Genomic DNA, 26,881 nt, shown 5'->3' on the forward strand with positions numbered 1-26,881 from the left:
ATCTTATCTCCCTTTGAAAAACAATGGTGGGGACCAGGCACAGTGGCTCATGCCTGTAATCCCAGCACTTTGGTAGGCCAAGTTGGGCAGATCACCTGAGGTCAGGAGTTCAACACCAGCCTGGCCAACATGGTGAAACCCCATCTCTACTAAAAATACAAAAATTAGCTGGGCATGGTGGCAGGCACCTGTAATCTCAGCTCCTCAGGAAGCTGAGGCAGGAGAATCACTTGAACCCAGGAGGCGGAGGTTGCAGTGAGTTGAGATCGTGCTATTGCACTCCAGCCCGGACAACAGAGTGAAACTTCATCTTAAAAAAAAAAAAAAAAAAGAAAGAAAGAAAGAAAGAAAAAGAAAAAAAGAAATGGCATTTGAAAATAAATTTTACAGATCTGGTTTTTGGTGAGAGGAAGAAAAGACTTACCTGTCTTTCAACTTTTACAAACTTCCCCATCATGCTTTGGTCTTCGATTTCTGATGTGGATGGTCTGGCTACATATGGTTCATTCCTAAGGAGAAGCGAACACTTCTATAAGATCATTATATCTATTTTTGCTATGCAAGGTAATTTCAGCTAGGCAAGCCATGGCCAACAGAGCCATCGTTCTCACCCTCACACTTGTGTGGCATAAAAGAGCACCATTCAACTCTGGAGGCATATGTGAGTCAGGAAAAGTCAGAGCTTTTCTGCATTCAACACTGGTATCTCATGTTTACCTCCACTGTAGGAAAATTTGAAGCCAAATATCAAGCTGCTATTAAGGAGGCTTTGCTTTGTGTTAAATATTATAAAGCACCTAACAGTACCTAGAGTATCTAGTTCCTTTAAATTAAATTCCTTATCCTTTCATTCTTAGATTTGAGATCTGAGACTTTTACTCTGAGCGTGTGTGTGCCGGTGGAGAAGGAGTCATCTAATGTCTGAAATTACTTACAGTGGGTATAAATATTTCATCTGGCCAATTTTAATAAGAATGAAGAATCCCAAATCTTGAACATGATGCCAAAGATGACACTGGTGAGGAATGGAATTGAAATGTGTCCTCAATTTGATTTTTGGTTATCCACAGTTAATATCTGCATAATTCTGGTTAGTTTCAACATTTTTATGTTTTTTGCAGATCAGAACTTGCAGGGAATCTAGCTATTTGCTAGAAACCATTCATTCTAGGCACTTTCTCAATGGTTGATTTCTCTCTCATAGGCTACTGAATCCTGCTTAGTAGGATAGTCTTTGGCTGAGAAGCCTTAACTTTTAAAAAGATGTCAAAAACTGGTGGCCCATGTGCTAAATCCAGCCAGTTAGTGTTTTCTTTGGCCTGCACGGGGTTTTAAAACATGTAAGCCATCTCAAAAATTGAGGATTTCATGTAAAAGCTGGATATTCTGTTTTCTGGAAATAGAGGATCCACATCCCTAAAAGAAGGTAGGGCCCTCATTCCTAAAAGAAGGTAGGGCCCTCATTCCTAAAAGAAGGTAGGGCCCTCATTCCTAAAAGAAGGTAGGGCCTTCATTCCTACCTCTTTTAGATGGGGCATGTGTTCTCCAGGTGCCCACGGTCCCATCACTCCCTATTCTATCCCTAGGGCTGAGGTTAAATATTAAAATATTAAATTGCTTTCTATCATCATGTTAATGCTCTTGATTCTTTTTATTTTATTTTATTTTATTTTTTGAGACAGAGTCTCACTCTGTCACCCAGGCTGGAATGCAGTGGCATGATCTCGGCTCACTGCAACCTCTGACTCCCTGGTTCAAGCGATTCTCCTGCCTCAGCCTCCCAAGTAGCTGGGATTACAGGCACGCACCACCATGCCCAGCTAATTTTTGTATTTTTAGTAGAGACGGGGTTTCACTATATTGGCCAGGCTGGTCTTGAGCTCCTGACCTCGTGATCCACCCACCTCGGCCTCCTGAAGTGCTGGGATTACAGGCATAAGCCACCATGCCCGGCCTCTTGATTCTTTTATAAGTGGAAGGTTCATAATATTTCTTAAGCCTAACTCCCTCACTCATTGTGTTACCTGCCTTGAAGACATTTGGGAATAAACAGATGTAAATTTAGGCAGTGGATTTTCTAAAGAACATCTTATTCAAAATTTTGAAGCTTTGGAAGGAGGAGAGCTGCTCTGTTAAGGGACAAAGCTCTCTGTGTTACAATGTTGTCAGGGGGCTGATATCTGAGTGTCTTCTCTGGCTTTGTCCTGGGAGGAGTATCAATCAACTCAAAGGTAATTATGCAGGATGGAGAATGCTCTGGGTTCTGCTGATGTGAAGTTTTCTTCCTGTTTCAATAAAGCTCATAAGTCTCCTCTTGTTTTGTAACAGGGAAACAGGTGGGGCTATTTTCATTTTCAAAAGTTATAGGAAGAAATATCATTCACATGGTCTGGGAAGAGGAGTGAGAAGATTTTTGTACAGAAACCTTTCAAATGGCCACCAACTGAAACAAGCTTCAAACTCTTTCTTCATTTTACTTAGGAGAGTGACAACTTCACCCACATAAAGGACCCCAGCTGAGGTTTGGGGGTGGGGATGCTCTACAAACTTTGCACCCCTGGCCCATCAGTCCATGTCCACTGGCCCCACCTGGGAGATTGCTGGGATGGGAAGGTGAACGCTGACCCTTTCTGAGACTTCTTGTGTTTTGGCGTGGAGGGAGGTCCAGGGGTGAAAATCATATCTATTCTGAAAGAAATAAACAGAGCAGGGATTAAATTACATAGAGCTTTGTTTTGACAGGAAAACAAATCATTCTATTCTCTCTGGAATGAGATATGGGTTTGGACTATATAAGAAGGAGAGGAGAGGAGAGGAGAGGAGAGGAGAGGAGAGGAGAGGAGAGGAAAGAGAGAGTGCCTACTAGCTACAGAGAGAAAGAAAAAGCCAGAGAGAACCTATAACCTTAGTATATTCTTCTGCTTGTTTTTGATCTGGTGATACTAAAAGTATCTTTCTATTCCAGGGGAGAGGGAGGCAGACAAACCACTGAGAGAGGTGAGGGCTGCATCTTGTTATTTTTTTTTTAATAGGAAATGTCATAGGTGGACTGCAAACCTGTCTTGTCTTCCAGTTCTTTTATCCCTTCCAAAAACATCTAGTTAGGGAGTTTTACAGACAAATCCTAGGCTACATATTCAGCTGCACACATCGCTGCTGCTCGGTGGGTATCTCTGGCCAGTAGAAAGATAGATCCAACACCAACTTCCATTCCTGCTTCTATTTCTGCATGAGGCATCAGCTCCTTTTCAAATAACTTTTATTTTAGGTTTGAGGATACAGATGAAGGTTTGTTACATAGGTAAACGTGTCATGGGGGTTATCTTTTCTGCTACTCTCCCTCCTACCACCCTACCCCCTCAAGAAGACCCCAGAATCTGTTTCCTTCTTTGTGTTCATAAATTCTTATCATTTAGCTACCACCTGTAAGTGAGAACACGCGGTGTATGGTTTTCTCTTCCTTCATTAGCTTGCTAAGGATAATAGCTTCCAGCTCCAACCATGTTCCTGCAAAAGACATGATCTTGTTCTTTTTTATGGCTGCATACTATTCTGTGAGTCATCGGTTCCTGCTCTATGCCTGCACCAATAGGAAATAAATGTTGCCTATCATGCTGTAGGTTGGGACAGGGGTGGGAGGGAAAGCAGGCTTGAAGGCTTATCACAGGTCCAGGACCATTAAGACTATGCACCCTGAAATAGCCATGACTCCTTCCCTCTCCTCCCTGGAAACCCGGCTGCTCCTCCACTGGCAGCACTTCCTTTCTCTCTTGCCCCACAAGGTCAGCATGGCTGAGGATATGCAATCAGAGGTCCTGATGTTCACCCTCCAGCCACAAATGCTAGAAACACATTTGCTTAATAAGTAGCAAAAACTATGACACTGTCATAGTCCACTCTATACTTATTAAAATTGGCTGGTATTTTTGGAGTCTGGCATGCCTTAGACATCATGCTTCATCCTCGTCTCTCAGAGAGCCATACTTGCATAAATAACAGCATGTTAGGCTCAAAATTTGTTCACATGTCTATTCATTCGGCAGGCAGTGAGCACTGACTCTGTGCCTGCCACTATACTAGGAAGTCAAAGTTGGTATTCCAGTTAGAGATAAAGAAAGGCCTGCTAGGTGCAGTGGCTCAGGCCTGTAATACCAGCACTTTGGGAGGCTGAATCACCTGAGGGCAGGAGATCGAGACCAGCCTGGCCAGCACGGTGAAACCCCATCTCTACTAAAAATAAAAAATTAGCCGGGTATGGTGGCACATGCCTCTAGTCCCAGCTACTTGGGAAGCTGAGGCAGGAGAATCACTTGAACCTGGGAGGCAGAGGTTGCAGTGAGCCGAGATCACACCACTACACTCCAGCCTGGGTGACAGAGTGAGACTCCATCTCAATTAAAAAAAAAAAAAAGAAAAGAAAAGAAAAAGAAAGGCCATGGAGAATTACACCTCCGACCTGACAGCCAGCATCATTAACTTCCAGCCCAGTCAGTGTGATGTTCCTGTTCTCTAGCAGGACACTCCAGTGGGACAACATCGCTCAGACAGGGAAGCTGAGGCCCAGAGAGGACGCGTGTCCGTTGGAAATCTCACACATGTCAGAGAGTGAACTGCAATAGGATTTTGGTTTCCTGACTGTTATTCCATAACTATTGACATCATAACTGCCCGTTTTTAAAAAATGCTTTTCAAAAGGGCATTTTTACAGCTTATTAAAGATTTGATACATTTTAAAAGTAGGAAAAAAAAAGTCACATATGAGGTCATCATCTCAGTACAGCCACTGCTGTCTCTCAGGGGAAGTTCTCCTCCTTTTCTCCAGGCCCCGATATGGGAAAGTGTGTGCATGTCCTGTGTATTTCTGAATAAGCATATGTGTGCAAGTGTTTAGAATCATATCATACCTATATATTAGTTAACATTATCACAAGGTCTAGGCAGAGTATATTTATTCTGTGACATATTATATATGACATATAAACATACATATGCAGCTATAGATATATACATATGCATATATATGTGTACACACATGTCTGCATGTATTATTGGTAATTATATCATGCATATATATCCACAAATCATATAATTTAAAAAATCTCATTATATGCTTTTTCTAAATATTATTTTATGGCTGCAGAACTTTTTTTTTTTTTTTTTTTTTGAGATGCAGTCTCACTCTGTCACCCAGGCTGAAGTGCAGTGGTGCAATCTTGGCTCACTGCAACCTCTGCCTCCCAGGTTCAAGTGATTCTTCTGTCTCAGCCTCCCAAGTAGCTGAGATTACAGGCGTGTGCCACCATGCCCGGATTTTTTTTTGTAATTTTAGTAGAGAGGGGGTTTCCCCATGTTGGTCAGGCTGGTCTGGAACTCCTGACCTCAACTGATCCGCCTGCGTGGGCCTCCCAAAGTGCTGGGGTTATAGGCATGAGCCACCGTGCCCAACCAATGACTGCGTAACATTTTAATGAGAGCAGGTACCATTCTTTCCTTACCCATTGTTTTATAATTAAGGAAATACGGTGTGTTAGAGAGAATAGAGACTTTCTAACCAGTTGGAGCTGGTTTGATTCCCAGCTCTGTCCTTTCAGCTTCAGTTTCTTCATTGGAAAAATGGCAACTCTAAAGCAATGTCTTGTGATTTCATAAGGGACTATAAACACGTAGGTGGAGTACTCAGGAGTTCAATAAAAATGATGGCAATTATTAGTTGGGCATTGATGCTATTTCCATATCTTTCACTATTATAAGTAATACCTGATGAATGCTTTCAAATATGGTAAAGAATTGTATTTAGAATTAGGCAGCTGGATTCGGTTTAGATGATCCTGTTTTGTTGGTAACATTGAAAGCATCACAGTCAGAAGCCGTTTAAACACGTGCTTTCTCCTCTCTGACAGGCCTGATCAGGGTGCTGACCTTGGCCATGGCAATGTAGTACAGCTTTTTCACAGTCTGTCCGATCTGGTGCTTTGTTGGCCTAGACATCCACAAGGCTTCGTGGATATTTTTCTTCTTAAAATCTCTCCCTGCATTTTGAATTGTTTCTGAATACCTCTCACCTTAAACTCTAAGGTTCATATGGCTTTGAGGGGAGCGCAGTCCCTCCAGATGTGACTGTCTCACCTTGTCTGAAGGTACTTTATCCTGGAAAGCATGTCGAGATGCCCGGCAGAATACTGCTCAATCACATCCTTCACGTCGTAAGGCCTCAAAGTCTCCTTGAATTTTTTTTTATAGAGACGGAATTGTAGAATTCTGCAAGGCAAAGTAGAGGCATTTGTGCATCACGGGTGGAGAGTGCAGGGAGCTATAACAGAAGGCTAGCAAACTCCGGGGCAGGGAGAGAAAAGAACCAAAGATAAAAGAGCTTGCTAGAAGAACTTCCAACGTTTGGTTCTGGTTTTACCCCTTGGAACACACAGAGTTAGTACATCTCTATCAGGATTATTCCCTTCAATCATTTGAATAATAAGCAAATCATAGTATTAATAAGAGCTAACATTTATTGAGCATTCACTGTATGCCAGACCATGAGCTTAATGCTTTATGAACAATCCTGATAACAGTTCCATTTATAGATGATGTGACTGTGATTCAGACCTTCAGCATCATCCCAGGGCCATATAGCTAATAAGGGCTGAGCTGGTCCTCAAACCCAGATGGGGTGCTGACAAGGCTGGTGCTCTTAATCACTGTCACACTGCTTTCTATTTGAGGACAGCTGACATATCTCATCCTCAAGAGCCTCTTTAATTATTTTGCTTGGGAGATCCTTGAAAAGAAAAACTGGTTTCTGTTCCCTGAGTTTTCTCAGGTTCCTTATAAAGTGGGGCACCCAGAACTGGTAGATGAAATCAAAGACTCACCTCCATCCTTCATTGGTTCCTCCCTGGAAAGCAATCAAGTCACCCCTGATGGGTAGTGTTCCTTGGGAGCCTCATCATAAAGTTAACTTCTGTTGAGCACAGAGTTTATTCAAACCCCTAATCACAGGTCAGTGTCAGGAGGTCACAGCCCTTCCCAGGCCCTTCCATCTGGTACTTGTGCAAGTCATTTTAATAGTGCATTCAAAGTTCATTTTGTTTGTCATTGCTCGTGGCTTCAGCCTCTAAACATTATTTTTGGTATATTGATTATGGTACTATCTAATCTGCTTGCCATCCTTCCCATCTTTGTGCCATTTTATAAGTCTTCTCTTTACATAGTTCCATACAGGTGAGAATATATAAACTAAGGCTCACAGGCCAACTCTGGCTCACTGCCTGATTTTGATAGTAAGGTTTGACTGCAACTCAGCCACACCCATTCCTTTAGGCACTGTCTATGGTTGATTTTATGCTACAGTGACAAGCTGAACACTTGTAGCAGAGACCTATGGACCACGAAGTCTAAAACATTTACTATCTGACCCTTTCCAGAAAAGTTTGATGACCTCTGAATTAAGACATCAACGAAAATGCTAAAAGAAGAGAAGAAGAGGGCAGAAACTAGACTATGCAGTGTCCCAGCAGAGATCGCCCTCCAGGTCAACACAGGTTCATTAATTGGATTTCTCTGAATAAGGGCTTTCAGCCAGTGAGGAATCCAGATAGCTGTGTTTTCATACAACCACATTTCTGTCATATCCTACATAAAGGTGTCAGGAAAATCCACGTCCAAGGCTTTGCTGAGGTCTACACATTGTAACACTACCGTGCTTCCCTATCTATTGGACTGGGAATCTTGCTGAAAATACCATGATCGGCTGGAGAATTCACCTTAGTTTCTAGAATTCGCTGCTACCTTTATGAAGTGCTTACATGCTGATAAAGTTTAAGTAGTAGCATACTTTTTTCATTTTCTTGCAGAACTCTAAAGCAAAACAGAAATAGCTAGAATGGATTATGGTCTCTGCTGATACAGACAAAAAAACTATAGTTTATTATCTTGTTAAAAATGGGAACTAATTAAAACGAACTATATGGATGAAGTTAGGCAGAAGGAAAACCATTTTGAGCAAGAAGCCTCTACAGGAAGAAAACCGTCCACTCTGACGCCCTTTAAAATACATGGTGGTTACAGCCAGAGTAGAACAGAGCAGGTGGAAATACTGTCAGGAGGGCTGTGGGGCATGTTTATAACAAGGCAGGCACCTAAGAGTCACCCATCATGACTTGCTAATGTCTGGATCACTTTTCCTGTGGCAGCATACAGTATCTATATACTCCTGGGACCTAACTCAGGGTTAGTGGAGGGGCTTCTCTTCCCCCTTCCAAAAGTGCAAGAGAATTTTATAAGCCCCTTCCTGTGGGAGTTGAGCTGGAGCTGGGGAGGCACACAGGCACAGATGGGACCGCGGGGGCATTACCTGACGGCTCGGATGGCGGCCTTCAGGGTGGGGATCATGTCTTCGACCGGGAAGTCATTCCCATAGCCCCTGTCTTCCGCCATGGGGTCGCCTGTCCCGGCATCTGGGAGGGAGACACGCATGTCAACGGCAGGCCACAACCCTGGAAAAGGCTTGGGGACCCCACTGTTCGATCAAAGCCTTCCACGCCTTTGCATGTGTCAATCCCCAGTCTTTATTTCCACGTTGCAAGACCCCACAGTATTCTCAAGTTGTGATGCTGTTCAGCCTTTCTTGGCACCCTCATTCTATTATCCAGAAGTCCAAGTCAAAAGTGTGCGCAGCCCATGACCGGTAGTGGGGCAAAAGGCTAGCAGGGAGGAGAAGTGAGCTCCGCAGTTCCAGAGTGGCCCCCAGAGCCAGAAGCCAGCAAAGGACGCAGAAGCCAGCAAACAACACACACTGTGCAGGCCTTGGAGCCAGACAGGCCTCAGCTGGGACTTTGCTCTGTCAGTCTCTATCCTGGTGACCTTGGGGAGGTCACTTTCTGAGCCGCACACACCTCAGAGGTCTTGGAGAGAACTGAATGATACAATGAGGATTGACGGCCCGGGTGGGCTCAGACACTGAGGACACAGGCCTTTCTGCATGTCCTCCCTTTGCATAAAAGAGGCACAGGAGGCCATGGCTCCTACAGCCTCCAGAGGGCGCTTTTCTGCCACTCTTCCCATGCCCTGGTCTCCACATCGCTTTGCACCTGGCACCGCCCCATCCTTCAAGTTGACCTCCATAACAATTCAATCATGGGGCGGGGGGTGGGAGGGACCCTTAGAAACCAAGGTGACAGGTTTCCAGCCTCCTAACTTGGGAGCCTGCAGCTGTAGACTCCTGGGAATACATCACAATGCCTCAGCCCAAGGGACGGGAGGAGTTAGGGAAGCAAGAAGTTGGCTTGGTGAGGTAAGGGAGAGAGTTACCTTGTGGACTCAAAGGTTCTTAAGTGGGGAGAGGGAGAGGTGAGGAAGGAAGTGGGCTTGGGGTAGGAAGAAGTGGAGGAGGCAGGGAGGGAGATAAAAAGGCATTACCTTCAGAACTCTGCCAGAAAGCGTAGGCTTTCATGCGGAAGGCCGTGCGGAAACGCTCTTTATTGTTTAAGCCAACAGGCTTTGGTTCTTTAGAAGGACTTTCTTCTATGGCATCTACATTCAGAGGGGTAAATAGCTTTCCTTTAGTATTGCTACCACGAGGATTAGAAAGGCGAACCCGATCCAAGAGACCCAGCTTTTGGCTACAAAATAAGCAAAAGTGAACAATTTTCCTCCTTCAGTGCAGGCTCTTCAAATTTCCCATCCCTCCATAAAGACTCACACACGCTCCTCCAAGGAGGAATGGGGACCGTGAATTTCACAGTGCTGAATCTGACTCCGCAGCTTGGAATCGGACAGGGCGTGGTTCAAATCCTAGCTCCACAGCTTGCTAGCTCTTACACCCTGGGCAAGTTTTTTTTTTTTAACTTCTCTGAATGTCAATTTTCTCATTCCCTTAAATGCCGCTTACATGAGATGCCCGCTATAAATTGCCTAGCTCATCCTAGTATGCTGCAGAGATTCGTCTTTCCCCATGCCCACTTCCTGCATCAATAACTTCCTGCCTTTCCTGTGTATCATCCCATGGTGCCCAGATAGTGATTTACATAGACAAATCCTTATCAAAGGATTTCTCCTTGAAACGGACCTGACAACACAAATGACATAAAGCAGCACTCTTATTTGGTGTCCACAAACAGACCCTCATGGATACAATTTGGCAGTCTGTGAGTTTAGATGGGGAAAAATATATTTTTAATTTACTAACTTCTAACTAAAATTTAGCATCTCTTTCCATTATGAATGTGGGCAACAAACTCCAGTAATATCCTAAATGCCTGTGACTTGCCACAACAGAAATCACAGATAATTTTATATACTGTTATTTCAAGGTATTGTTTATGCTCATGATGGCTTCAAAATTATGGTGGTATTCAATCTGCCACCAGGTTCATCACAAAAATGCACATATATGACTACATCTCAAAATTTTAAAGACTTTGATAATGCTGTTTCCATATAATCAGCTTCTTTTATATACTGTATTTTGTTTATAGATTCAAAATTATTCTGAGAAGGGGTCCATGGGCTTCACGATACTTCTAGAAGAGTTCTTGGTACAATGAAAATGGTTAATAATGCCAATATAAAGTTGCCCTGGTGCAAAAAGCCAGTTGCACCTTGACTTAAGCCCAAGTCCACTCTTCCCATCTGGCTGACCTTGGGCAAATCTATGATGTTTTTGAGCCTCAGTTACCTTGTCTGTAAAGTAGGGATAAGCATTCCCTGCTTTATCTGGTTGCTATGAGATGATGTTTGTCCAGGATTTGGCATAGAGCGTGACACACAGCAGGTGCTCTATACATGTTAATTCCTTCCATTTCTTGGCTTTTGCCCCCTTACCCTAGTGAGCACAAAGGACAAAGTCCTTTTCTGTGGTACTTTCCAGAGAGCACCACATTGCATGTTTTCGCCCAGTGGTATACTCAATGCAGCAGCTTCTGCTCCCTTACCTCACACAGAGCTTGGCACATAGGAGGCACTCACTTATGCACTTGTGAAATAAATGAGAGAGTGAATGAATATGGATGATCAAATCAGCCCTGCATGGGTTTGCGATAATTTTGTTTTCTGAAGAGCATGTCTGGTTAGGCTAGTCATGTGCCCCTGCCAGAAGCTGCTGCTACCTTTGAAGCTGGGTGCAGTGTGGAGGTCACGGTGCTGTGGCTGCTGGAAGAGGAGTGAACACCCCTCCAGCCACACAGTCACCCTGTGCTTTCTGAACACCAGGTCTTCGTCTGTCATGGCGGCCTAACAACATCTGCTTCATAGAGGGTTCGGGAGTATTACACGTGATAATTTCTGTAACATTTCTTGCCTACAGTCCAGCATACAGAAGGCATTAAGAAACCTTTGAAAAAACAAACGAGTGAATGAATGAATGAGTATATGAATGAGCAGTGAGCAGTTGTTATTTCTGACTTCCTCTGGATCTGTTCTCTCTCACCCAGCACTGTTCCAGCAGTTTGATTGAGGAACTCCATTAATAACCAGCCCAGGATAAATTTAGAAAAACGCCAGTGCTCAGCCAGCTCCATCTTCCTTGAACTGAAGTCAACATTTTTGGAATTGCTTTCCTGGCTGCTACTAGATAAATGACTAATAGGACAGAGAATATATCAGAGCCCATGGGCCAAAAATAGCGAATGAAGCAGGGACTGAGCTGAACACACATTGAAGTCTTTCTGGCACTGTGCTGTATGGAGACAGTACATTTCCATGCCTGCCCGCCCCACTGGACTATGTAGTGCTAGTGAGGCAAAGACTCTGCCTGGCTATCTTTGAACACAGCACATTTCCCTGCCCAGAACATCTGAATGTTCAGTACAGCAACTAAGATCATGGGCAAAACCAGCCTGGTGGAGGCATCCTGACAAACCATGTGACCTAAGACACATCATTTATGCTTTCTGGTCTCCGGTTTCCTCATGGGCAGAATGATGACCATAAGCCCATGCTTTTCATAGATGTTTAAGGGTTAAATGAGGTAATGCATGTCCAGTGCTCAGCCAGCTGAGATTCAGGAAGCGCTCAATAGATGCTGGCTGTCATTATTAACTCAGTAAGTAATCCTTTTCCCACAGAAGCAGTAGAAGGCTGACGATGTGTGTGAAAAGGATGGATACAATTCCCTGGGCCACAAATAAAGGTTTTTTTTTTCTTTGGTTGTTGTTGTTTAAATGAAGTGAGATGAGTCTGAGAGATTTATATATTATTTTACAGTACTTCTTAATGCTAGTCTAAAAAGTTCAACATTGTCATTGCACTCCACTTCCGTAGGAGATAAGTATATGAGGAACTTAATTCCAGATAAACTAAGCAAGACAAAATTAATAGCAGCCACTTTTTCCTGAATTGAAGTTTCAGTAGAATTGTTGAATATAAGGAAGATAATGAGAGGACTCTCTTGGTTCTATCTGTGCTGGGATTTAGGATTTGCTTGTTAGGCATTTAAATGCTTCACTGCAACCTCAAACAGTCTGGATTGCTTTGGCCATGTTAACCTAAAACCCCATTGGTCACAGATGGCAGTTTAGACGGTGTTAGGAATCCAGATGCATGGAACAAAGTCAGAAGTCTCGGCTCAGAATCGCTCACAGCCATTGCACCTAAGAGGCTTATGGAATTCTTCCTCCAGCAAAGTGGATGATCAGCTTACTTCTTAATTGTGTTGCCTGAAATCCAAGACCCCAAAGGATAATCAAATGCAAGGCAAAGTTCACTGCTGAAACTCAAAACCCAACTCTGTTCCATGCTGTATGGATTTCCAGTGCACAATTAAGGTGTTGTTCTAGGGGGGCACTGCAGATCTTGCAAGAAAAGCCTTCCCCAGAGCTGACATCAGATTTTCTTCGAAAGCTAGGGCTCTTGACATGTTAAGTGCAGGAAAACAACTTCCAAATATGAATTGTAAAAACTGCAGATAGGTGGACTGGGCATGGAAAAGTAAAATCAAGGTTGTTCTATCCTGGAAAATGCGGCTCTTGTCCTGGTCTCCTCCTTCAGTTATCAGCACGGGGAACTTCAGCCATGTTCAATTCCGTGTAGTTTCTTCACATTCAGTGTTTTGCATGTGCTGTGAACTCGACCTGGGAAAACCTTCATCCCTTTTTTTCATGTAAGTGACTCTTTCTTTTGTCTAAAACACGGTCCAAGCATCAGCCCCACATCTGGACATTCAATGTAGTGGCTACTGAGATCCATTAGACATCCATTCTCTGTGCCCCTTGTCCACTTCAGGCTTTTCTCATCCATGGCACTCGGCCACTACAGAGAAATATTTGACTTAATAGGGACTCCCTTACTAAATCAGTGGTTCTCAACTGGGGGTGATTTTGACCCCCCAGCCAGGGGACATTTGGCCATGCCTGGAGACATTTGGTTGTCACAACTACTGCTGATATAATAATGGGGAGCACTATTGCCATCTAGTGGGGAGAAGCCAGAGATGCTGTTAAACATCCTGCAATGCACAGGAAATTCCCAACAAAGAATTATCTGTCACAAATATCAACAGTGCTGAGGTTGAAAAACTGAGTGGTAAGCTTTTGGGCCCGAAACTACCATGTTCAACTTGTATATGCAGGATCTAGCACAGTGTCTGCAATGTTGCAAGCACTAAAAGTATTATTACAATGTTGAAAGAAGGAAGGAAGTAATAAAACATTCAATCTTCTGATTAACAAAATGCATCTAACCTCAGCTGAGAGAGGGACTGCTGTATAGTGGAAAGAGTGTGGACTTTGAAGTAAGAGAACTGAGTTCAAATCTCTGCTCTGTAGTTTATATTTCACTTAGGAAAGTCATTAACAGATTCACTTTCATCTGTAAAACGAAGCTAATATTTATTCATTCAACAAAAATGTGTTCCACACCTTGTAAATCCCAGGCTCAGGGTAACTTGTTGAACATACATTGGTGATTAAAATCAATGTGGTTTTCTGTCTCTAGTGAGCTTGTGATAAAGTCAGGAAGAATATAATAAGTAAACAGACACATTCATTGCTAGAAATCTGACAAGGAGACCAAGAGAATGCAGTAATGAAGAACAACAGGAGGTTGACAGGTAGGGTGGCTTGGGAAGGCATCTTGAGTGGATGGGAAGATGAATTAGGAAACCAATTTCAGTAATCAAGGATTAAGATGATGGTGGTCCAGAGACAGAAGCTGAGATCTGAAGGGCGAGAAGCTGGATTTCAAAGAAAGGAGGCAAGAGCTCTCCAGGCGGAAGAACTGCATGTGGGTGCAAGGGGCATGAGGACTGGACTGTGGCACCAAAGGGAGGGCATGTGGCCAAAACATTCTAAGTGAGAGGCAGAGTGGCACCAGATGAGATCAGAGTCCAGATAAGTCAGAGACTTTAGAAACGAAATACTATTTAAACAGAAATAGAAAATAGGAGTTTCAATTGTATTCTAAGTGTACCTGGGGCCCACAAAGATTTTTGAGGAGAAAGTATTTGAAGTTTGCATTTTAAAAAACACATACCTGTTCATTGCAGCATTATTCACAACAGCCAAAAGGTGGAAGCAACCCAAATGTTGTCCATCAGTGGATAAGTAGATTAAAAAAATGAATGGACATACAGCGAGATACCATTTGGTATTAAAATGGAAAGAAATCCTGATACATGTTGCAACATGAATAAACCTTGAGGACATTATGCTAAGTGAAATAAGCCCTTCATAAAAAGACAACTACTATATGATTCCACTTATATGGGATATCAAGTGTGGTCAAGCTCATACAAACAGAAAGTAGAATGGTGTTTTCCAGGGCCTGGGGGCATGGAACAGGGGAGCATTGTTTAATAGAAATGAAGTTTTAGTTCTGCAAAGTAAAATGTTCTGAAGATTGGTTTCATAACAATGTGAATATACCAAATACTATAGACCTGTACTTTGTTTTTTTTAAACAGGGTCTACACTCTGTCATCCAGGCTGGAATGCAATGGTGTCATCTTGGCCCACTGCAACCTCTGCCTCCTGGGTTCAAGTGATTCTCCTGCCTCAGCCTCCCGAGTTACTGGAATTGCAGGTGCTCGCCACCATGCCTGGCTAATTTTTGTATTTTTAGTAGAAACAGCGTTTTGCCATGTTGGCCAGATTAGTTTCAAACACGCCTGGTTAATTTTTGTATTTTTAGTAGAAACAGGGTTTTGCCACGTTGGCCAGATTAGTTTTGAACTCTTGAGCTCAGGTGATACGTCACCTCGGCCTCCCAAAGTGCTGGGATTAGAGGCATGAGCTGCTGTCCCTGGCCGAGATCTGTACTCTTAAAAATGGTTAAGATAGCAACATTTTATGTTATGTGTATCTGACTACAATTTAAAAACATTTTAAAAAGAACACAGTGGGCTTTTTGGTGGAGAACGGATCCGTGGCAAACAAAAACAAAAAAGAGAGACTGGAAAGGAAGCTGCTGAAGATATCCAGGCAAAAGATGCTACTGCCGTGAGCAGGGTGATTGCAGCGGGTAGAGTAAGAAGACTAGAATTTTGACATCGATTTTCGACTAGTACACCAATATTCCCTGATGGTTCTAGATGGGCTGTGAGGAAAAAGACTGATAAATAACCACCCCTCGTTTCTCATTGCACAGATAAGTTGTGCAATCACATAGATACCCTTATTATAACCATCATTATAAGCTATTATTTTTGGAGTTGGGCAAGACTTGGAACAAGCAAGTGTGGAGAAAAAATCAAAAGTGGAGTTTGGGATATGTTACTTTTAGGAAGACTGAGAGGCATCGTGTCGAGTAAGAAGTTGGGGACTGTGTCTTTTTTATTCATTGCTGTATTCCCAGAATCCATAATGGTTTCTGGTACACAGGAGTGTCTTAATAAATATTCATTGAATGGTGGATGAATGGATGGATAAGTGAATGGATGATAGAGAGATGAATGGATGGATGAAGATGGGTGCATGGATGATAGATGGATGGATGATGGATATATGGATGATGGATGAATGGAAGCAGTGTCACTAGAGCCAAAAAAGAGAGTATTTCAAAGAAAGGGTTAATCTGTCTTGTGCCATTTTGATATGAGTGCTCAGTACAATGGTGCAGACCGAGTGCCCAGCACAGAACAGCCAATCCCACTTATAGGAGTCAAGGCCTTCTCTCCTTTATTCTTTCATCCTTTCATCTTTTCATGTGAAAAGGGTGGGGACTAACAAAAGATCTGCAGTCCCCTTTAAGAGCACTTTTAGAAGGCTTCCTAGCACCATGGTCTACCCTGAGAGAGAAAGAGAAAGCAGACAGGTAATAAACACCTGTCACCTTCCACATGCCAAACTTTTGAGGCTTTGGTGTCCTATTTTTCTCTCTAAGAAAAGACTATAAATGAAAGTTGCTGTCTGTACTTATTTCTTAAGATACTTTATTCTTTAAAATAAAATGAGAAATGCTAACTGGAGGTGACATGACAATGAACGTGACGTGGCCAAAAGAAAAGGGGCCTGGAACTTGACGGGCCTTCCTTAAATGGTATAAACATTGAAGAAGATGATGGGTAATTTGTTGTTTTTTTTTTTTGGAGACAGAGTCTTGCTGTGTCACCCAGGCTGGCTCTTGGCTCACTGCAACCTCTGCCTCCCAGGTTCAAGCGATTCTAGTGCCTCAGCCTACTATTGTGGCAGGAAACTTGTAGCACAAAGGACCTGAAGTGGCTTGGAAATCACCTAGCTCAATCTCTGCCTTCTAGAGATAAGGGACCTTGGGCCCAGGTGGCAGGTGATTCCCAAAGGGCTGGCTATTCTGGGGAAGGGGAAGGACAGATAAAGAAAGGAGGAAGCAGGATTGTGATTGGACTGACCACTGGATTGGAAGGAACAGCATCATTATTTTGAAATAACTCTGATGTGTTAATTGGGTTCTCTCAGTTGAACAGGTTTGCAAAATTAGTTCTGCTGAACTCAAAGGTCTGTTTGGTTCCCTCTAATCCAGTGAGTCTGAGGATCTATGAGGATGATTCCAGGACATTTGCAGCTGATACTCCAATGACACTGATGTGAATGTGGAGAGCAACATATTATTTTCTTCTGGCCTCGTAAGAAATGTTTTCTCCATTTACCCAAGTTTCTTGTCTGAATAATACACCAGTTGATCAGCACTGATCTCTAGTGAGCATTTACTACAGGCTGAGCTCTCTTCAAGGCACAATAGGTATGATTCCAGCCAGACCCTGTGGTCAGCATTATTGTGATTTCCACAGACAAGAACATGGAGACACAAAAAGGTTGCATAAGTTGCCAAGAGCACACAGCTAATTACAAGGGAAGCCAGGTTTTGAAGTCTAGTAGTCTGACTGTGGACTCTGTCCTCAGTCCCTACGGCTATGACTACCTCCTAATTCTATACTACCTAGTTATTTTTATTCCCTGGTTAAAGAGAAGAAATGACCACAGATCTGGAGGGATCCAGGCAGACACAGGTTCAAATCCCAGTCCCTGTGTTAGTTGTTTCACCTTGCTAATCCCTAGTGTCCCCATTGGTGTAGGGGGATAATAAAATCTAAATCTTTCATAAATATCTATCTCAAAGTCATATATCCTGGATCTGCTGAGACGGGTTCCCACCATATGCAACCTACCACACTTGTTTTTGGCAAACATAGAGGGTTAAATTGTGTTGCCCCACACAAACATGTAGTATCGCTAACCCAATACTTGGGAACGTGACTTTATTTGGAAATAGGGTCTTTTCTGATGGAATCAAGTAAAGATGAGGGCATCCTGAATTAGGGTGGGCCTTTAATCCAATGACTGTTGCCTTTATAAGAGAAATGAGAGGGAGATTTGGGACACAGACACACTCAGAGGGAAGAAAGCCATGTAAAGTGGGAAGCAGAGATTGGAGGAATGGGTCGAAAAGCCCAAGGATCAGCATGAACTACCTGAAGCTAGGAAGAGGCAAGAAAGGACTCTGGTCTAGAGCCCTTGGAGGGAGCATGGGCAGGCAACATTTTGATTCCAGACTTCTAGCTTCCAGAACTGTGAGAGAATAAATTTCTGTTGTTCTAAGTTAACCCATTTTGTGGCAATTTGTTATGGCTGCTGTAGAAATCTAATAGCAAATGAGGGCTTGGTGAATGTACTTAGTGAAAAGTTCTGTTTTCAGACTGATGTAGCCAAGTCAGGGAGCCGAGATACATTATTGTGTGCTAAGGGATACCATGCTCACAGGTAGAAAGAGATCACATGAACCATACGGAGGACCATCTTTTCCCTATTTTTGAAGTCATAAAAATGCAATGTCTATACTTTAAGAAGAATTGGGAAGAAGCTGATAGCTCTACTAGCTTCTCTCGATGGAAGGAGGTGAATTATCCAACTGGGTTATGGTGTGTGCAATAGCCATTCACCCATGTTCTTTGATTGGGAGAGTTCTGTATTAAATGTCAGTGTTCAGATATGGTCTTTCTCTCTCTAGCTCTCAGTGCCCAGTGGCTGACTGGGAGAGTGTTTGCTCTGTCCCTGTGCTGTTTCCAAGGACACACTTGGTGAGAAGTGTTGCCCCCAGAGCCAACCTTGCTTTATCCAGAAATTGTAACCTGTGTTTTATTTTATTTTTATTTTTATTTATTTCACTTTAAGTTATGGGATACATGTGCAGAACGTGCAGGTTTGTTCCATAGGTATACATGTGCCACGGTAGTTTGCTGCACCTACCAACCCATCATCTATGTTCTAAGCCCCACATGCATTAAATATTTGTCCTAATGCTCTCCTGCCCCTTGCCCCCCATCCACTGACAGGCCCTGGTGTGTGATGTTCCCCTCCCTGTGTCCATGTTTTCTCATTGTTCAACTCCAACTTATGAGTGAGAACATGCGGTGTTTGACAACCTGTGTTTTAATCCTTTGACTTCTAGGTATATTTCTTAATTGGTTCATAATTCAGAGGGGAAGGGGTATTATACATAGCCCCCCACACCGCATTATCCCAAGAGGAAAACTGAGACTAAGCCTTCAGGACATATCTGGGGTCCCTCTGAGGTTAAATAAAATCGGTCCAAATCTCACCTCTGCATCTCAGTTACTCTGCAGCCTGGATAATGTTGCAGGGTCTGGATAGCAGGAGAAAATACTAATAGCTACGGGGTTGTGTTGAAGCCTTTTGTTTTGCTCTGGTTAACAATTTCCTCATCAGTAAAATTAGGGGATTGGACTGATTGAGCTCTAAATTCATGTTTACCTTTAGCAGTCATTGATTCTGAAGCATGGAAGGTGTTTGATTGCCAACATTGTTCATGACTCTGTGAGATAAATTTCATGTGGCTGATGTCACAGGGAGAAGGCAAAGTGTGAATTATAGCGTCTGACCAAATGTTCTTTCACACCACAGACGACCTTGGCTCTGTGCCTTTTCTTGCCTCTATAGCCTCCTCCTGTCCCTATAGCAGGGACTTCAGCTAAGTGGGCCAAGAAAGGGTAGAAGAAAACAAAACGAGCAAAAGGGACACCTGCCGTGACTGACTAGGTAACTGTTACCAACAGCTGGAAGGAGGAGCATAATGGTAGGAACCATGAACTACAGAGCTAGACAAACTGGATCCAAGTCTTGCTCTTGCTACTTTCTAGCTTTGTGACCTTCTGCAAGTCACTTATCTATCTGACCTCAATTTCTCATCTATAAAGTGGTGATTAAAAATAGTACCTATCTCTTAGGGTGGTTATGAAGATAAGATGTGCTTACAACTTGCCAGGGAAGCAGTCAGCATTCTTTGTAAGTTACTGTTGGATTCTTTGATCCAAAGAATGATTCTCTACTAAATTTGACCACTCTGTAATGGGAAAGACATAATCATCACATAGGAGATAAAGATGGTACCTGGGACAGATTTTTTTCCCTCTCCAAATATGAATACAGAGGAGAAGATTCCTGAAGGCTGCTGTTCAGATTGAATTGGTAGAAAATACAGAATGAACCATTGGGCTCAGGCAAGCAACTGCTGTCAACACAGTTATCTATTTTGAGAATTTAAAAAATGCTAGTTTCTATCAAAAAGATGTCCATAATTATCAGCACTGTGCATGTCTAGTGAATAGTTATTATTGCTGTTCAAAATGATGGACCTAACACAAAATGCCAGTCTTAATATGGTTAACTGTTCACATTCTTTAATGCAATATTATTATTAGGAATTTGAAAACTTACAGGTAGAATTTATGCCTGTAATGAACAATTATCGTGTTTTGTCTACTTGATGTTTCATCCCTCATTCTTTGAGGAAAAAAGGGCCCTATTCTTTTCAAGAAGTGAGTATCCCACTTCAATCATGTGACTCTAATGGGGGCTGCCAAGCATAGTCTCTTACACCGCACCCACCCACTCTAACAGGTGGAAATCTGGTCCAGAGCTTAGACAGTAGCAGCTTTTACTCTTCAAGGGGTAGAGATTGTCCAGGGTGTGAATATGTGACCCAAACTGGGTCAATCTGAGTGCTTCTCTGGGATTTTAAAAACTGGTGTTGGGTGAAGTGTAGATGGACAGAAGACAGAGGAAATATATGTGATTTTGGAGCTGTTAGTATCTACCGCTTCACTGATATGGAGAAAGTTGGCTAAGAGAGTAAAATTATCACAAAAAGAGAAACAGAGATGAGAGAAAGAGAGAAAATCCTGGGGTCCCATTCCATGTTTCTTAGGGGTTCCCACCCTCTCTGATGGCTGGCTATGTGAACCAGTACACCTCCCTCAGTTTAAGTTGGGTAGAACACTATGACACTTGTAGAATAATGAGTCCATCCATCCATCCATCCATCCATTCATCCATCCATCCATCTATCCATTCATCCAACCACTGTCTCGCAAAGTTAATATCTACTGAAAGCCAACCATGTGTCAGGCTCTGTTCCAGGCACTGTGTCAGGTGTAGGAGATAATGCAGTGAATAAAACAGACAGCTTAGCCCCTTGGAGGCAACTGACTTAATATATATATATATATATATCATCATAGGATCATGGGGATAGAGACAGGGGCACGGGCAGAGGGTCAGGAAAAATCTCTCTTCGGAGGTGACATTAGGCAGGCTCCCAAAGGAAGTGAAGGAGAGGGCTATATAAGATGCGAGATAAGACCTTCTGGCTGAGGGAAGACAAGGGCTGAGATCATGCATCCATTGTATTAGCCGAGCTCATTCTGCACACATGGATAACAAGGGCATGACAGCCACCTGTGCTGCAGGCAGAGGCCAGTTGATGCGGAGGAAGGCTCATGGACTCCCTATGCATCTGCAAGGCCCATCTTCAGTGTTTGACTTGGGTGTAAGTTATGTAAATGCTTGAGATCAATTTCCTCATAAGTAAAACAGAGGTACAACTCATCCTTGAATTAGGTCATTTTTTATAGTCACTCAGCAAATACATGTGGGGTACATCTTACATTTCAGGCAGAGTATTAGCCTTGTGGAGCTCATGGTCTACAGAGGAAGAGATGATTTAACAGGTGTATATATAAATATGTATCATATTTATGTGATATATAAAACAAGAACTTTATTATATTTGTATAGATATATAATAACATTTAAATCGGTTTATTGAAAAGAACTCAAGCCCATAGTTGGTTATAAAGCTGTTGCTTATGAGGGCTGTCTTGACTGTTTTGATTTATGAGGATTTGTTTGAGGAATAAAAGCTCAGTTGAATTCTTACAATGAGTGGAAGGTTGGCTTTGATAATTTTATGCTTCCTTCTCAGGATCTCTGATTCTAAGGTTAATCAGAAGGAAGACAGCCAGCTTCTACTGTGGGCTTACTAGGGGCCGAGCATTATGAAGCATATATGCTTTATTAGGGAAGTTCTGAGTCCTACCTCAGGGCACCATGAGTTGGGCATCTAAACTAGGTGAGAAGGAATGGGAGGGTGTCAGCTGTCTTCACTTTCATGAGAATCAAATAAGATGACATATGTAAAATGCTTTGCATAAAATTATCAAAGCCAACCTCCCAGTCATTGTAAGAATTCAGCTGGGCTTATGTTCCACAAACAAGTCCACGTAAATCAAAACATTCAAGACAGCCCTTATAGAGCCATAGCTTTATAACTAAATAGGGACTTGAGCTCTTTCCAATAACGTGACTGGAAAGTCATTTTACTTATCCTCAGTATAGCACCAGCATGTTAAGTTACAGAGAATATAATTCTTCCATCAGGCTGACAAATAAACAAGTGTATGGGCTACCTATGCTGGAAGGAGGTGATAAGATAAACTCCAAATCTGACTCTATTTAGAAATATGAATAAAGGGGCTGGGCCCGGTGGCTCATGCCTGTAATCCCAGCACTATGGGAGGCCAAGATGGGCGGATCACCTGAGGTCAGGAGTTTGAGACTAGCTTGGCCCACATGGTGAAACCCTGTCTCTACTAAAAGACTTCACCTCAAGAAAAAAAAAAAGAAATAAAAAAAAGAAATATGAATAAAGGAAGGCTGGAACACCAGGTGGCTGTCAGCTTGTTGAAGAAGCTATTGTAAGGTGGAAAATGCATACCAGCAAGTGTGACTCTAATGCACATGTACATTCCTGACATTCTGTAGTCACCTGGTTCTCCTGTGTAAAGGAATTGATTCCACTGTTGACAATTCCTGCATCCCATCTCCAGATCTCATTTCCACCTCTAGGCTGTGCAGCTATAATCACACCTGGCATCTCACCTGCTAACGCATCAGCCAATCTGACTCTGTCCCAACCCGGGATGAAAGAGACTGAGTGACTTACATAATGATTTTGCTGTTCTTCTCTGAGGAGGGTGAGCCACAAAACACCCAGCAACTCTGACCCTGAGAAATAATGGGATAGATTTTCCCTCTGTGCTCTTGGCAGAGTGGGGGGTTCTTGAAAGGGACATGAGCAAGTTGATGACAAGATATCAGAAGCCCCTTTTCTAGAGAGGCATTCCCAGGAAAGCCTCAAAATGCATCTATCTGAGCCCTAATTAAACCGGAAGTGCTGAATCCAGGGCACAGTGATATTTGAATGCATATTTCAATGAATTTTGTTCATGTCTACATAGAAAAGGCTCTAAAGGTAGATTTAATAATTCACTTGCAGTGTCAAAATCTGCACAATTTAAAACCCTGTTGGTCATGAAAGAAGACGAGCAAAGAGCACCCTGTTGGGAGTCTTGAGACCTTGATCATCTACTCCTGGTGCTTATGGGGTGTGTGATGTGAGATGAGCCTGTCCTCTCCAGGGACCTTGGTTTCCATAGAAATATCTGGAGAGATCTCTGTGATGTCCTTTCACTCTGCCTCTGGGAGCCATGAGCTGCTGCAGATTCTTTAGTGAATGTCCCGACACCATTACTGTCATTCACCTAACCCTCCTTTACAATCTCCTCAAAGGCTCTTACAGTCCAAAGTGGGTCCAGGCAAGAACCACATGGTCCATTTGAAAACACACCCAAAGGAAACAGAACTGACACTGTCAGTAATTGTCTCTTCCAAGTGGGATTTTGTGTGGATGGGGTTCCATGGAAACAATTGGGAGGATTTGACTTGGCTTCCCAAAGGCCATTGTTTTCAAGTGGCTCCCCTATAAGGTAGTCCAGGGTCCTCTCACCTCCTCTGCCCAAATTCTGTCAGCACTAGAAGGAGAGCATTTGGACTTAGTGTCCAGGAGATTGATTGTGAGGACTCACAAGTGATTTGTCAATCATAATAGTTTAAAAATGGTTTCTACATGTCATATAGGTATATAGATAAATGTGGTTTACCGGGAAACCTCCACAGTCATGAGGATAATGAATTACAGTCTTGATTCAACTTACCATCTGTGAGCCCAAGAAGCAGACGAAGTGATATATCATGAAAATGACATGGTCTTAATATTCGGACCTGACTTTGAATTTTGGTCTTGCCTCTCAATCTCAACCCATCCTCTCTGAGCCACAATCTCCTCATCCACAAAGGATGATATTAGGGCCTATCTTACGTTGTGGTTATGAAGACCAAATGAGATAACATGTGCAGAACTCCTGACACAGAACCCAGACCCTCAATAAGAGGTTGCTGCCATGATTCCTATTAAGTTGCCTTCAGATCAACCAGAAGGAAGCCAGGCAGAGGACTACGGTGGTCAGCAACAATGTGACCCCAAAGACTCTATCTTGGGACCAGCATGACCACCCATGGGGCCCTACACCATACAGAGCAGGATGCTCTGTCTTGACACAGATATGGGAAGAAGGGAATTCATAATCAGAAACTTACCTGGATGCTGCCTCTAGCTGTTCTTTCCTAGAAAGAGAAGAGGGAGAAAAAAATGAGGCATAAATTATGTGAAACAGCTGTATTCTTCCTCGAAAGATGCTGCAAAGCTTCCCTCTGAAGATGATGGCGCAGAATTGAGCTCTAGGACAGGATGGTCAGTGTGGAGGGAACCAACGAAGGAGGTGGGTTTATGCAGCCAGACCCCAGCCCACGCTACTCCCATCAGCTCTGAGGTTTTCAGGGCTCTTTTCAGCCACTCATTCATTCATTTATTCATCCAGAAAATGGTTGCTGAGCACTTACTCTGCCCCAGCTCTCATGTTGAGCTCGGGAAATTTATTTGGTGGTGGAGACAGACCAGGAAACCAGGAATGTCATAATGTAGCAGTCACACACCCCCATAACTTTGTCACTACCATTGTCATCATAGCGAACATTGTCTTAACTCAATTAATCCTCATAACAACCCTATGAATTACTATTATCATCCCATTTCCCTGAGGAGAAAATTGAGGCACAGAGGGATTAAATGAATTGCTCAAGGGCTCACAGTTAGGAGGCAGCAAAGTTAGGATTCAAACCCAGGTCATCTGGCTCTGGAGCCCTCACTCCTAACTGGGAGGTGCACCAGCCGTGCTTTACTCATATTCAGGACTCCAAGCCTTTTCTCAGGCTCTCCTTCTGCCTGGAACTCCCTTCTTCTTTTCCCTGCCTGGAACAGTCCTACTCATCCTTTATGTCCACCTGGAGGGGCCCTCCTAGGGGTTCTTATTCAATTGCCCAAGGTCTAGACTGAGAAAATCCCCTCAAAAGTGGAATGGTACTCTGTCATTATCACGTGGATCACATCGTAGTAGAATTACATGTAGTCCGTTTTTTTTTTCCTTGTCTAAAATATGAGCACTCTGGCACCCAGCACATGAGAGTGCTCACTAAATGTTGAAAGAATGACTGGCCTAACATGGGGATCCATGGGTGGGAGGGATGGAGACAGAACAAGGGAACCATGGCAGAGAAGTAAAAGAGTTAGGAATTTATGCTTTGAGGGTCAACTCAGCATTTAGTTACAGTGTGGTCTTGGGCTGGCCATACATTCTCTGGGCCCATTTCCCCACGAGCATAATAAAGCGGTGAGTTAGTTGATCACAAAGCAGGTGGTCACAGAAAGCTGTGACTCTCTAGGATGTTTTCTGGGTCTCTGAGGCCAGGAGAAGTAGGAAAGGTAGTAAGCGGAAGGAAAGGGCAAGGGAGCAGCTGAAGGGCATATTGGAAGAGAAGGCATGGTAGGGAGAAAGTTTAAAGGATTAGCACTGTCCATTCCTTTTTCACTCTCCACGATGAGTATTTCATGCTTCCTCCTCTACCATCAGACTTCTCTCACTTCTCCACCTTCCTCCCAGCTGATGACCTCGACTCCCCTCTCACTGAGATCTACCCATGGTCTCACCATCTGGCTCCACCCACTGGACTTCTGTTGTGTGCCAATGGATGAAGGGCCCATGCTCTTAATGAAGGCCCATACTCCACAGACCAGGCCATCTCTGCTTCTCTCTCCTCTAGTCTTTCCTCTTCTCCCATATGCACACTTATCCTTCTCTACTAGACCCTTTCCATCAAAGAAAAAAATTCTTGGCCTCACATCCACTCCAGCTGTCACCTACACTTACTGAACCCACTTGCTCATTTCCTCATCACCCTTTAGTTCATGTCATCTGGCTTCTGTGTCCAGTGCTCCACTGAGATTGCTCCAGCCAAAGCCCCAGCGAACTCCAAGTCACAACATCCCATGAGCACATCCCTATCTTATCTTCACTACCCTTATGATAGGATAGGACCAGTGCAGTTGACCTGTCCAGTTAACTGTTAGATCCCCAATACCAAATAGAGTACACATAAGGGATGATCAATAAATATATGCTAAATGAATGGACTAAATGAATAAAAAGGTTTTAACAACATTCCAGAGTGTTCTAGATCATGGTTGCTAACAGTGGTTTCCCAGGGCAGTAATTTGGGGGCTTCTTTTCCCCTTCAGCATCAATACTCCCTTGCAGCCCAGATTCAGTCAGCCCGGACTGAACACTTGCTATGGGCTAGGGACTAAGACAACTACTCTCACACATTTTACTCAGTTTGACCATCCAAACAACAATCTTCAAAAATGGGTCTTATTATCCAAACGACTCTTGTGTCATCTTACTTTTAGCCAGCTTTCTCCCTAAATAATGTTTTCTTCCCAGAGATACAATGCAAAATAAAAACATAGGTTTTGGCACAAGACCTGGGTTCCAATCTTTGTTCCATCATTTATCAGCTGAGCGATATTAAGCAAGCTAATTAATCTCATTGACTCTCTTATTCTTTACCTATAAAAATGGGGTTATGAAAAATGGAGTGATCCCTTCTACTTACCTTCCAGGACATCCTAAAGCTTAAATAAGATAGTATGTATGAAAGCAGATCCAATGTTATTTGGCCATAGGAAATGACTAGTGCATATAGTCCCCTTTCTCCATTTCTAAGCACTCCAATAATCTTGACCCTGGTCATAAAAGGAACAAGTCCTGGTTACACAATGAACTACCTGTTCTTGGTCAAGTATTTTCTACATCATGGGCGAAGAAGTCTTCTCATCTCCATTTCAGTTCTCATAGCTAACAATCCCAGAGCTGTGCTGTCCAATA

General features: G+C 43.1%; 1 protein-coding gene across 4 annotated transcripts in view; it reads right to left on the minus strand.

Annotated features, from left to right (window-relative positions):
• Nucleotides 1-26,881, minus strand: part of KCNQ3 (potassium voltage-gated channel subfamily Q member 3) — a 349,042-nt gene that overhangs the window by 10,868 nt on the left and 311,293 nt on the right. For all 4 annotated transcript variants that reach the window (XM_032760454.1, XM_058444224.1, XM_058444223.1 and 1 more), the window contains 6 exons: nt 24,198-24,224; nt 9,415-9,617; nt 8,351-8,453; nt 6,127-6,258; nt 2,590-2,688; nt 425-509 (listed from right to left, as the gene is read on the minus strand). In XM_032760454.1, coding sequence (XP_032616345.1) covers nt 425-509; nt 2,590-2,688; nt 6,127-6,258; nt 8,351-8,453; nt 9,415-9,617; nt 24,198-24,224 — 649 coding nt within the window. The remainder of the gene's footprint in view (nt 1-424; nt 510-2,589; nt 2,689-6,126; nt 6,259-8,350; nt 8,454-9,414; nt 9,618-24,197; nt 24,225-26,881) is intronic.

Source organism: Hylobates moloch, unplaced genomic scaffold, assembly GCF_009828535.3.
Source record: "Hylobates moloch isolate HMO894 unplaced genomic scaffold, HMol_V3 SCAFFOLD_9, whole genome shotgun sequence".
Classification (NCBI taxonomy): domain Eukaryota; kingdom Metazoa; phylum Chordata; class Mammalia; order Primates; family Hylobatidae; genus Hylobates; species Hylobates moloch.